This window comes from Cynocephalus volans, chromosome 12 (genome assembly GCF_027409185.1).
Source record: "Cynocephalus volans isolate mCynVol1 chromosome 12, mCynVol1.pri, whole genome shotgun sequence".
Taxonomy (NCBI): Eukaryota; Metazoa; Chordata; class Mammalia; order Dermoptera; family Cynocephalidae; genus Cynocephalus; species Cynocephalus volans.
The window spans coordinates 13,027,464-13,039,535 of record NC_084471.1 but is presented as its reverse complement, the minus strand read 5'-3'; the positions used below and the strand labels follow the sequence as shown (position 1 = coordinate 13,039,535).

Below are 12,072 nucleotides of genomic sequence, written 5' to 3'. Positions count from 1 at the left end.
CCATGTGACAGTGTCATCACAACAGATTGAATGCAGACCAGGACCTGAGCACCCAGCTGTCTCGTCATAAGCCAGACACCAAACAGATGCACAAAAATGCATGACAATGCCACTCTTCAAATTAAGTTCTTTTTAGAAAATACTTATTTTGGGGGCCAGCCCATGGCTCACTTGGGAGAGTGTGGTGCTGATAACACCAAGGCCACGGGTTCGGATCCCTATATACGGATGGCCGGTTAGCTCACTTGGGAGAGCGTGGTGCTGACACCACCAAGTCAAGGGTTAAGATCCCCTTACCGGTCATCTTTTTAAAAACAAAAAAAAACACACACAACAAAGAAAATACTTATTTTTCATTTCAATATTGTGTTAACATTCATGGGTTTATTACTGTTTTAGAAATAAGTAAAAATAAATTAATTGATACATGCATTTTAAATTTCTATGGTAAGTTTTGACACCTACAACCCACATAAACAAAAGCTCTTTGGATCCTCAGTAATTGTTCAAAATGTCAAGGAGTCCTGCAAGCAAAAATGTTTGAGAGACATCGCTCTTGATCACGGGTTTCTGTAAAGAGCCAGATAGTACATAAAGAGGGTCCTTCAAAGTGTTCATGAGAGATTCGTATTATCTTTTAGTTCCATTTTTCCATCAACCTTTTGAAGCACCCTCGTGTTTTAGGCTTGTAAGCTAAGAAGCAAAACTGAGGCTATTATGTGGGTACTTCTATAACAAGAGAGAAAACAAATTTCCACAAGATGTTTTTCAATCATTTCAAAATGTAAAAATCATTCTTAGCTCATGGACCATACAAAATCAGGTGGCGGCAGATCAGATTTGCCATGTGGGCTATAGTTTGCAAACCCCTGTCCTGGGGCACCATCTAATAAGTCCCCCTAAGGCTCTTGGGAGTAATAACTCTGACACTATTGACTACTGATTATCAAGTCCCAGAATCTGTAGTTAGATGTTAACCTTTAGAAGACTGATAAGCTGTCAATGATTGTGGTTTACTAGAAAACATAACCCTAAAGGTTATAGTTTTATTGCTTTTTATCTCTCTGGAGTGTACAGTTAATAACCGGTTTTGTATGTAACTTGGCAACCTTATTCTAGCATTCTTTCTTTCCACAGATGAGAGAGAGATATGTGATAGATAGAAAGATAGAGCAGTTTCTCATGTCTTTTACCATCCCACTAGCTTCCTCATTAATGAGTTAAGTATATCTTTGACATGTGCTCACAGTCTTTGTATGAGAATCATGATTTTAAATTTTTGAAAATCATACTTTGACCTCATCACCTCCGCCCACTAGTGAAGTAAGCATCTGACCAGCAGGATGGGCGAAGGGGAAGGTCAGAAAAGGCATAACTAGGACTTAAACTCTGACTACCTCCCTGAGAAGGGGTTGAGGCGCTCACCCCCAACTCGGCTCTGGGTGGAAACTCTAGATAGTGTAGGAGCAATCTAAGAATCCAAGGGCTTGTGCTCAAAGCCATAGGGTACAGCAGACCAGGTAGCGCACTGCACAACTCCAGGCCTCTCCAGTCACACAGGCTCCAATGTAGATAGTGCCCCCTGGAACTGTGCAGCAGAGTGGCCCTGCTGGTGCTTTGCTGCCTACAGCTCAGCAGAAAAGCAAAGTGACTCTAGCAAAATGGCACCAGATGGGGAGGGAGGACCCATTAGCCTGGCTGAGAAGGGAAGGAAAAAGTGGAGGAAATATCCTTGAATGTGACAGAGCTATTACCTCCAAAAGACCAAGTTTTTTTGTTTGTTTGTTTGGTTGGTTGGTTGATTGGTTTTTTTTAAAATATGAACGGTAAGGAGATCTTAACCCTTGACTTGGTGTTGTCAGCACCATGTTCTCCCAAGTGAGCTAACTGGCCATCCCTATATAGGGATCCAAACCCATGGCCTTGGTGTTATCAGCATCACACTCTCCCAAGTGAGCCACGGGCTGGCCCTCAAAAGACCAACTTTTAAACCCAAAGTGACTGATATACCTTGAATTGGCAAGATTATTTTCTACCATCAATGGAACTTGTGGGCAAAATGAATTCAATGATAAAAAAGCAGAGTCACATTTATGTATAGCTAACCTGCTAATCATCTCACACAGGCAACACACAGGCAACAGACACACATGTGCACACACACACACACACACAACTCCCCCCACAGGCCCCAAGCCTTGCTCTGGATCCATCACCATGTCCACCATGGCATCCCCTGGGCAACCCTAGGTCAGGGCTCACTCCATCTACTATAAAAGCAGTGTGATCCCTTGACCCTCAATCATACCAAGAAAAACAACAACTCAAAATGAAAGAGGGGAGAAAAAAAGCAGCATACCCAGCGTGGAATTCAGGGCTACTATGTCTGTCATGCTGGCTTCTGTCAAAAGGAAATGAACAAACAGATAAACAAGGGCAAAAGCAAAATAAAATAAAACTCAATATAAATAAAAATAGAGGAGATTATTAGAGCCAGCCTTGCCTGAGATCTACCCTAAATGCCCCCGCCCCACTCCAGTCCTGGCTCCTGGGTCGCTTGGGGGGCCTTCCCTGAGAGCAGCATCCCATCGGTGACAGGTGGCCTTCCCAGGCCTCACCACCAGCTTGTCCCCCAGCCTCTACAGGCTGACCCCACATTCCCCCATCCAGTACTCACCCAGGATCACCAGGCCTTCGGGGTCCACCTCGTATTCAGTCCTGTAGGGAGCGGGGGCTGAGTTGTTGGCCGTGGACAGTAGCTCCTCCACCAGCAGTGCCCGCACCAGCTCAGGGCTCAGCATCGGCTGGCGGTGCTCAGGGATTTGGAGAATGAACCAGAAGAAGCAGGTGAGAGGTCCCTCCCTAAGGCAGGCAGAAGTGAGAGGGGCCAGGGCAGGAGCTGGAAGTCTGGTCCCTGCCCATCTCCCTGCTCCTGTCGGGGAGAAAACCAGCCGCAGCTCGCGCATGTCGAGCACTTACTACGTCCCAAGCATTGTTCTCCATCTTCTAACAAGCTCTGAGGGACAGGTTCTCACCATTCCCATTTTATAGGTGAGGAAACTGAGGCATACAAGGTTAACTCGTGTGCCATAGACCCTACCACAAGTAGCACAACCAGATGTGAACAGGGCACAGGCCTGGGTCCCCTGCTCTCAATCTGCCCCCCAACATGCCCTCACCTAATACATGCCAGGCCCCTTACTAGCTTGTCATAGTCATTGTACCCATTCTACAGATGAGGAAACCAAGCTCAATGAAGAGAGGTCACACGCAGGAAGCCAAGTTCCCTCTCCATGCCTCAGTTTCCCTATTTTAAAAATTGCATCAGAAGCCCATAGGGTCCCCTTCATTCTTTGAGTCTGGGGTTCTAGCAAGGACTGGCTGGGGAGTGGGGGACAACTCACCCAAAGGAGTAGACTGCGCTGGAGTTGTAGTAGGCACCCAGGCGGGTGCTGGCAATGAGCTCCCTGAGCTGCGAGGAGGGAAAACAATAGCCCCTGGTGACCTCTGCAGAAGCAGATGGCATGCACTTCTGAAGCCCCTTTTTATGTTGGGGTGCCCTTTGCTCCTCCTGGCAGTGCTGCATCATGCAGGAAACTGTGGGGTTGAGAGGCTTGCCCGAGGTCACACAGCAGTCAGTGGCCAAGCCAGGGCACAAACCTCACTCCCAATCCACCTTTCCCTCTTCTCCCCTAGCTCTCATCTCCACCCACACCAGCACTATCAATGGCCTCTCTGACCCTCATCGAAAGTTGCTCCTCGGTTCTGAAAGGCCCCATTCAGCTCCTGGGGTCCCCTCTGCACCTCTCCCAGCAGCCTCGGACACAGCCAGCTTGCTCTGATGGGGAGCCTTGCTGCTTAGGGCTTTTGCATATATCCAGCCACAGTGTTGGTGGCAGGATTGTGTGTTCCAAAACCCTTTGAACAGCATGGAAATAATGTTCACATCTCATTTCAACTTCACAACAACCCTAGTCCAGTCCTTTTACTATTAGCCCACTTTATGGAGAAGGAAACAGAGAGCTTCAGTTTGGGTCCCCCAGAAGCAGCCCTGTTTGGAGGTGATTCTGGGAAAGTCCAGCTGGAGACGGGGGAGAGGGACCGGAAGGGCAAGCAGCCAACACGGACTGCTAACCAGCAAGGTAGAGCCGGCGTGACTGAGGCTGAACAGGGCACCTCCAGGAGATAGTGTGGAACATCCTCAGAACTGGCCCCCACCCAGGGCCAAGGAAGCTGGGGTGTCTAACCACCCACTCCAGCTCTCATGGCTGAGGGGTACAGCCAGAGGGTGCAAGGTGCTGTCAGCAGACCATCCCCAGTGCAGTGAACCACGCCCCGTAAGGGAGGGGACAGGGTGGAGCCCTGACAGCCTCAACTGCACATGGCTAACTGTCCTCAGGTTGCGCTCTGCTGCTAGTAAGTGGCTCAGTCAGGATTTAACCCAAGTGCGTTTGACCCAGGAGTCCACTAGCTTTCCCACCACCCTCTGCCACACCCCCTTCCATGGTGCCTAAAACAGAGCTGTGCTCCCAGGGAGTGCTCCCGTAGGGTTGACCAATTGGCCTGATGTGATCAGACCTCTCCCCCTCCCTTCACGCCCCACATTCCACCCTCCCATTCCCGAAATCCTCCCTACCATCTTCTGGGCTTTGGCGGTTTCACTGCGGAAGGCACTGGACTCCCGGCGGGCGAGATCCTGGGAGAAGTGGCGATTGAGCACCCGGAGGCTGCCTGAGTATACCTGGCTGATCGTCACCTCTGGCTTGTACCCTGACCAGGAAGGAACCCGCAGGGTTAACTGAGGCAGCAGGTGAGAGAGGCTCCTGTCTCTCCCATGCCTTCTCCTGCCACCCAGACCCTCAGCTCAGCCTCACTGTCTTGGGCCTCTGAGGCACTGTCAGCAGCAGCTGCAGCAGCAGCATCTTTGCCATTGTCATTGTCATCATGGTCATCCAACATTATTTGGTGACAAACTGGCTCCACGGTGTATGGACACAGATGTATGGTGTCCCAAAGGCTCCCAGTGGACACAGATGTATGGTGTCCCAAAGGCTCCCAGTGAGAGGCTGACACAGCAACCAGCCCAGGACATGGATGACATGAAGGCCAGGAAATCCACCTGGCCCAGAAGATCAAGGTCATGGGTTGGCACCTCTGCATCCTTCCATTCATCAGGTTGTCCAGGGATTCCACGAGTATGTGCTAAGTGCCTACTATGTGGGGTGTACTAGTCAACCAGGACAGATGTGTCTCCCCTTGTGGAGCTGACAGTGGTGAGTAAGGACAATACTCCGGTAACCACCCAGCGTGCAGGATTCATCTGTGAAGAGTGACATCAAGGAGAAGCCCAGGTGCTATTGAGGGGATGTGACAAAGGACTGGGCCTCGGCCACAGTGACCCTCCAGGTAAGATGTAAGGACTGGGAAACCGTAACCTGGGAAGAGAAGAGGGAGTAAAGTAGCCTCCAGGCAGAGGAATCAGCATGTGCAAGGGTCCTGAGGCAGAGGAGTCATGGTAAGGACCAGGACTAAAAGACTGTTTGGCTCAAGCACTCAGACAGAAGGGGGGACGAGAGGCTGGTGCATCAGCAGGAGAGGTTTCAGTCTTTACCCCATGAACAAGAGAAACCATGAAAGATTTAAAACCAGGAATTATGTGACCAGATCTCTGGTTTGCAAAGACTATTCTGGCTGAGGTGAAGAAAGTAGATCTACAGCCCTGGTTTAATACCCCTATTCATTCATTCATTCATTCATTCATTCATTCATTCATTCATTCATTCATTTGACAAATATTTATTGAGAACCTACTGTAGGTAGAGACTGGTCTAAAGCACTTAGGAATATATCAGTTTAATAATGAACAAAACAACAAAGAGAAAAGCCTGCAGTTAAGAGCTTATGGCCTAGCAAGACAATAAACAACAAACATAGTGTATAACATGTCAGAGGTGTTAAGTGCTGTGGAAATCAGGGGCTGGGGGTGGGTGGCAACGTGGAGGCCAGGGAAGAAGGTGATGGTGTCACCACGTGGAAGTGCATCTGTGGAAAGAGTGTTCCAAGCAGAAGGCCCGGCAAGTGCAAAGGCCCTGAGGCGGGAGCTTCCTGGTGTGTCAGGAGCAGCAAAGAGAGAGCAACGGGGAGAGCAGGAGGAAACGAAATGGGGCAGCAGAGAGGTGATGGGGGGCTCGCGAGCCCGAGAGGACTTTGGTTTTTACTCCAAGTAAGATGAAAGCAGAGGGAGTTATTGCTCGCGCTGGGCCATTGCATGGGCAAAGAGGGTGGGATCTGGGGTCCAGGAGGAGACCTGGCCTTAGTGCAGGGATGGTTCACCCACGGGGACACACGGAGGCAGGGTATGTGGGTGCAGTTGGGAGGGTGTGACACAAGCATCTATGGGCTTCTCTTTTGAGTGGCTCAGTTTTCTCACTGAAGCAGGAGACAAGGTGGGGGGGGTCATGCTGGAGGTTTGAGAAGAAAACATTAGACCCCCACCCAGGACAGCAGGAGGGGGAAAGGACCAGGAAAATACAATTGGTGGCATTCAGGGCCCTGCTACCGGAGCCCAGGGGAACAGCAGCGCCCATGCTCTTGGGAAGCCAGCCCCCACCCGCTCCTGGGCTGCTTGCTGGGTCAGGCTGCCACTCGGCCAGTCATTTGCTCTTCACTTGGGGCTTATCCTGCTCCAGTGTGATCAGCCACTTGCCCATCTCCGCTTCCAGACTGGGCAGGGAGTGCCTCTGACTCACCTCCTTGCCCAGCGCCCAGCACCTATGGCAAAGCCGGGGGTGGGGAGCGCAGAGTCGTTCCAACAGCTCCTGAAGTGCCTCCCCTACACTTAATCCTTTGGGGGCAGTGGGCTTCCCCCAGGTGGGGCTTGGGAGCACTCACCCTCCCATCCTCAGCCCCATGGAGCACCCCTCCTGTGGTGGGGGTGGGGCATGATTTACCCCAAGAGTGTAATCAGGAGGAATTAGACTCCTCTGCAAAGAAAGACAATTTGCAGGTGAGTCCCTGCCCTCCAGCCCAGTGCTCTGTGTTTTACCCTGAAGACTAATTATCCTGGTGCCCAAGGAGGCCCACGCAGCCAGTGCTATTTGGGGCACTGGCTTCCTGCCGGTGGTGAAATGTGCACAGTGTCTACTCCTTCCTCACAGCTCAAAGTAGAATCACTGTCAACTCTATGAGTCATCACAAACAGGTCCATGTCAAACCTGGGGTTCCTAACAGTGTCACCCCCAGGGACTGGTTCCAGAACTCCTCCTCTCCTGACCCCACTGGAGCTGGGCCTGGGCAGATCAATCTCCCTGATGACTGCTCCAAAGTGGGTCCCCTGGTTCCTTTCAACAGGGCTGAAGTTCCACCATGAGATTGAGCCAGTAAGATTACAGTCTAACTTTTGCAGAATGTTTAATGGGAAGTCTCTGATAACTTACAAGCTGGGCTTTCCCTGCTGTGGCTTCCCAGCCTCAACTTCCTCCGTCTTAGCACATGTTGTGCTTTATTATAATTGCCCTGTCTGACGCCACCGCTAAATCTTGAAGTGGGTGGCTATCCCCAGAACCTGGCACAGAGCCTGGCACACAGGAGCTGCTCAGTGCTGAATGAATGAATGAGTTTTCTAAAATGTACAGGGAGCATTTTCACAGGCACTATCTAATTTTGTTTCTGCATTACTCCCCATCACCAGGAGCTGAAGAAATGAGATACAGTCTCCATCGGTTTTAGAGAAAGACATAGTAGATGCTCAAGAGCATTTATTCAACGAATGAATGGATGGAAGGATGGATGGATGGGCCCAGAGCATGGGCCAGTTGCTACTGGGGCCCAGGGGACTGACTGAGAGCTATGATATTGGGGAGGAAGGGCCAAAATTTGGGACATGGGAGAGGCCCCCAAACCCAGCTGCTCCCTAGCCCCGCTTCATCCCCCTTTCATTCAGAGCCATGGAGACCTAGGGGTGGTGGAGCTGTGATCTCCACCCTAGAGGAGCACCTGGCTGGGCTCGAGTGAGCAGAGGCACTAATTGGTATCAGGCACCACTGGCACCTCTGGGCCTCCTCCAGCAAAGCCAGGTTGGCTCCAAGACTCAGGGCAACCCAGGAGGACTGCAGGCAAGGAAAGGCAATGCTTACACTCAAGAACTGGGTACTGTGAGAGCTCTCCTTACCCAGCTGGTGGGGAACTGAGGGCCACTTGGTCCAGGCATGGAGCAGACCAGAGCCACAGGACCTAGCATGAAGGTCCAGCAGCATTCCCACCTCGAAGGACAGGGAGGGAGACTCAGAGAGAGGAAGTGCCTTACCCAAGTTTGCACAGCAAGCCACTAGGCACTGCTGAGCCTGGAATCCAGGCCTGTCCTGCTGTGCCCCCTGCAGCCACCCCAAGTCCCCTCAGGTGCCTTTCCTGGGTGGGCCCACACCATTACCTAGGAAATACCAGAGCAGCACCCCCGCTGAAGCCAGCACAACCAGGGCCAGCCACAGGGGTGCCAGGCGGAGGTAGTCCCGGACTTTCCTCTTGGAGTCTTCAGGGGCCTTGAACATCCCCTCCGGCTCTGCCTCCTCACCATCACCTCCATCGCCCTGCCCACCAGCCATCTGGGGGGCCTCAGCCGTGGGCATCCTGGTGGGGAGACAGACCTAAGTTGGAAACACCCTGGCATTTGCAAGGGAACTTTTGCAGAGCACCAACGGTGCACAGAAGCAAGACAACGCCCTGCCTTTTGAGGGGCAGGGAAATAACATCAGGTAGCAGCGACTGCAAGTGGGCAGTGAGCCAGCTCACAGAGGAGGCAGGCAAGTCTCAGAGGGGTTTGCCCTGAGGGCAAGTGACACCCAGCCTCCCTGTGGTCAGAAGACATATGGAGATTTTAGTCCCTGAACCTCCCCACCACCCCCATCCAGAAGCTGTACCCACAGACAGAACTGGGTACAGACTTCTACAAGCCAGCTCCTCTTGCCCATGGCTTTTCTTCCATTCAGAGATGCTTTTCCTTCTCCTGATTCCCATTAGCAGAGCTTCCCGCAGTGCAGCCCAGGCAATGCACTCAGCGTCTGCCCCAAAAGCCCCTGAACCTGTACTGCGCAGGGTGGCGACCTACCCTCCCTCAAGAAGTACCATACCTCTTGTCTTCCTACCCTCCCAAAGTCTCTTGGGACCAAGGAAGGGGACAAAAACCTCATATTCACCTAGTGCCCCCACAAAACATTTCACATATCATAACATTTAATCCTCAGGTCCCTCCAGGATGTGGGACCACTGTCCCATGTGTTCTTCTTCTGGCCCCCTTTGCATGGGCACTTTATATGCACTATCTCATTTAAACCTCCAAACACCTCTTGAAGTACTGCACCCATTGGACAGATAAGAAAACTGAGACCCAGAGTGTTCTACCAGCAACTCAGTCCAGAGTTGCCTAGTTACCCTAGCTTCATTTTTCTGATGCGACTGGAATATCAAGCGTTCACTACCAGCCACATTTTACAGATGAAAAAACTGAATCCCAGAAAGGCTAATAAGCCACTTGCCCAAGGTCACACAGCAGGTAAGTGGGGGTTGTGTCCAGGTGTCTCACTGCTACTCTGGAATGCTTCCTGTAAATGGGCTGTTAATTAACACATTATGATTAAATAACAACTGAACATCACCCCTTTCAGTGCCCTGGGTCTTAAGACCCTCTCAAGCAAACTTCTAAATGTTATTTGGCTTCTCAGGCAGCTTTTCCCACCACCCAGAGCAAAGATTCTCTGTACTCACAACCCACCAGCAGAGCAAGGGTTCCAGACCACTGGGAAGTTTGTCTCCTCTTCCCGCATCTGTAAATGCCACTATGGCTGTAAAATGCATCCTGAGAAGACAACGCGTGTGTTGGGCAGGCTGTGTCATGGGTTTCCTGAAAATGGGATTCCTCAGTGATGCTCAAAATCTTCCTCCCTGCCTCCCTGCAGCTCTCCTTAGCACTGTTGCCAGCCAAGGGTCTTGGCATCCAGCCACAGTGACCCTCTTGAGTAGCCGCTATCAGTTGCAAGGAGCAACTGCAGGTGATTCCCAACCGGGCATAGCAGTACCCCTCACCCACTGACCAGACGACATTCGTACATGCAGGGTGGGGCCAGGTCATGAATGCCAGGGAATGGTAAATGTCCTACAATGGGTGGGTGTCTTAGTCATGGGTGTATGTTATAATTATATGAGAGGGATTTATTAGGGGAATTATTGGCTCGTGTGACTATGAAGAAAAGCCCCACGATAGGCCATCTATAAACTAGATGCCGTGGCGTGATTCAGTCCAAGTCCAAAGACCTCAAAACCAGGGAAGGTGATGGGGTCCTTGGTGTAAGTCCTGGAACCCAAAAGCTGAAGAGTCTTGAGCTCTGATGTCCACAGATAGGAAAGAAGAGTGTATCCCAGCTCCAGCGGATCGGGAGAGAGAAATCTTCACCTCTTTCCTCTGTTTTTTGTTCTCTCCGGACCCCCAGCAGATTGGATGGTTGCCACCCACACTGGGGGTGGGTCTTTCCCACCCAGGCCACTCAGACTCTCATACTAATCTCTGCTGGAAACACTCTCATGGACACACCTGAAAAGATAGCTTTACCAGGTTTCTCAGCATTCCTTCATCTAACCAAGTTGACATCTAGAATTAACCTTCACAGTGGGACAGCCCCACCCACTTCCCAAAATGTCCACAGCATCCCTGACGAGAAACAGACAAGAAACAGAGAAGGAAAAGGAGGTTGACTGTTGCACAAGGCCACACAACAAGCCCGAGTGCCCATCGCGGAGCTGCCTTGCTGTCCTGGGCTGGCCACCTGTGCGTGAGGTGGCCAACCTGAGCAGGGTGGCTGGATCGGGGAGAGCTGAGGTGAGGGCTAGTTCCTTGCCTTCTCTCAGCCCCAGGTCTTTTCCCTCCACCCGAGGAGGCCACACCCCTGTTTTACTCTTAAGTCTGGATCACCAAGGAGCTATTTCAGAATGACTCATAGAGCCATGGGGACTCGGGGGCACAGTAGCAACAACAGTTGACATTTATTTGGACTACTTGCAGTGCTTTATTTATATGCACTGTCTTGCTTGAGCCTTACATAGACCCTATGGGGTAGGTTCTCTTATTTTTTCCCATTTTACAGATGAGAAAGTTGAGGCACAGAGGCTGAGCAGCTTGGCCAAGTTCACACAGGGGTTAGCAGCAGAACCAGGCTGCAAACCCAAGCAGGTTGTCTTCAGAGTAACTCGCTGCCCACTCTGCTCTACTGCCTCACAGATCACCAGTGTGCAGAGGGAGAAACTGAGGCTCAGAGAAGGTCACAGGTCCATTAATGGAGGCACCAAGGGGAGCCTAGAGTAGGATGCTCAGTAGAGCACCCCCCTTCTCTCTGTGGATTCTGCCTCCCCCATAAATGCCTCTCACAACCATCTGGGAGGACTTCATGCATCACAGAGGAGCCCATTTTCAGAAGACCCACTGCGTGAAAACTCAAGAGACAGTCCAAATGGGGGGAGGGGTCATACACCTGGATTCACCATCACTGCCCACCTGGAGTCCTGGAGCAGGCTCCCAGCTGGGCTTCCTGTGTCCTGTCTCTTTCTCTAATACCTCCTCCACTTTGTCAGTGGAGAGATGTTCCCCACCCAGCTCCACTCATTCACTTGCTCAAGATCCTCTCATGGCTCCCAGCTACCTGCAATCCAACCCCCTTTCCATGGCACCCAAGACCCTCCATGGCCAGGTTGCTGCCCACTGCCTCTCGAGCTGTAACTTCCATCATGCTCGGCACCCCATAGGCCCACAAGACCCTGCCTTTGTGCAGGCCACACCCTCTTCCTGAGGGCTGCAGAGGACCATTCCCAGGCCACCTGCCCAACAATGGGTTCTGGGGCCCTGGCGAGTTAAACTACCTCCTCTCCTGGACAGCCCTTGATCAGATTAACAATATGCCTGGCTTTGGCCTCGTCTCTGTCTCCTACAAGAGAGGCAGGGCCTGTGTCTTGATCACCTCTGGGGTTCCCCATAGAACACAGCATAGCACCTGCTACGTGGATGAAGGACGGATGAAAGAACGAATGAGG

At 51.5% G+C, this 12,072-nt stretch overlaps 1 protein-coding gene across 1 annotated transcript in view; it reads right to left on the bottom strand.

Moving 5' to 3' along the window:
- The window catches only part of TMPRSS6 (transmembrane serine protease 6), a 31,802-nt gene extending 23,163 nt beyond the window's left edge, over nucleotides 1–8,639 (bottom strand). The window contains exons 1-5 of the mRNA XM_063076062.1: nucleotides 8,429–8,639; nucleotides 4,637–4,770; nucleotides 3,405–3,472; nucleotides 2,678–2,862; nucleotides 2,360–2,401 (exon numbers count right to left, since the gene is read on the bottom strand). Of these exons, the coding sequence (XP_062932132.1) occupies nucleotides 2,360–2,401; nucleotides 2,678–2,862; nucleotides 3,405–3,472; nucleotides 4,637–4,770; nucleotides 8,429–8,624 (625 nt within the window). The 5' untranslated portion in view covers nucleotides 8,625–8,639. The remainder of the gene's footprint in view (nucleotides 1–2,359; nucleotides 2,402–2,677; nucleotides 2,863–3,404; nucleotides 3,473–4,636; nucleotides 4,771–8,428) is intronic.
- Between the last annotated feature and the right edge of the window lie 3,433 nt (nucleotides 8,640–12,072).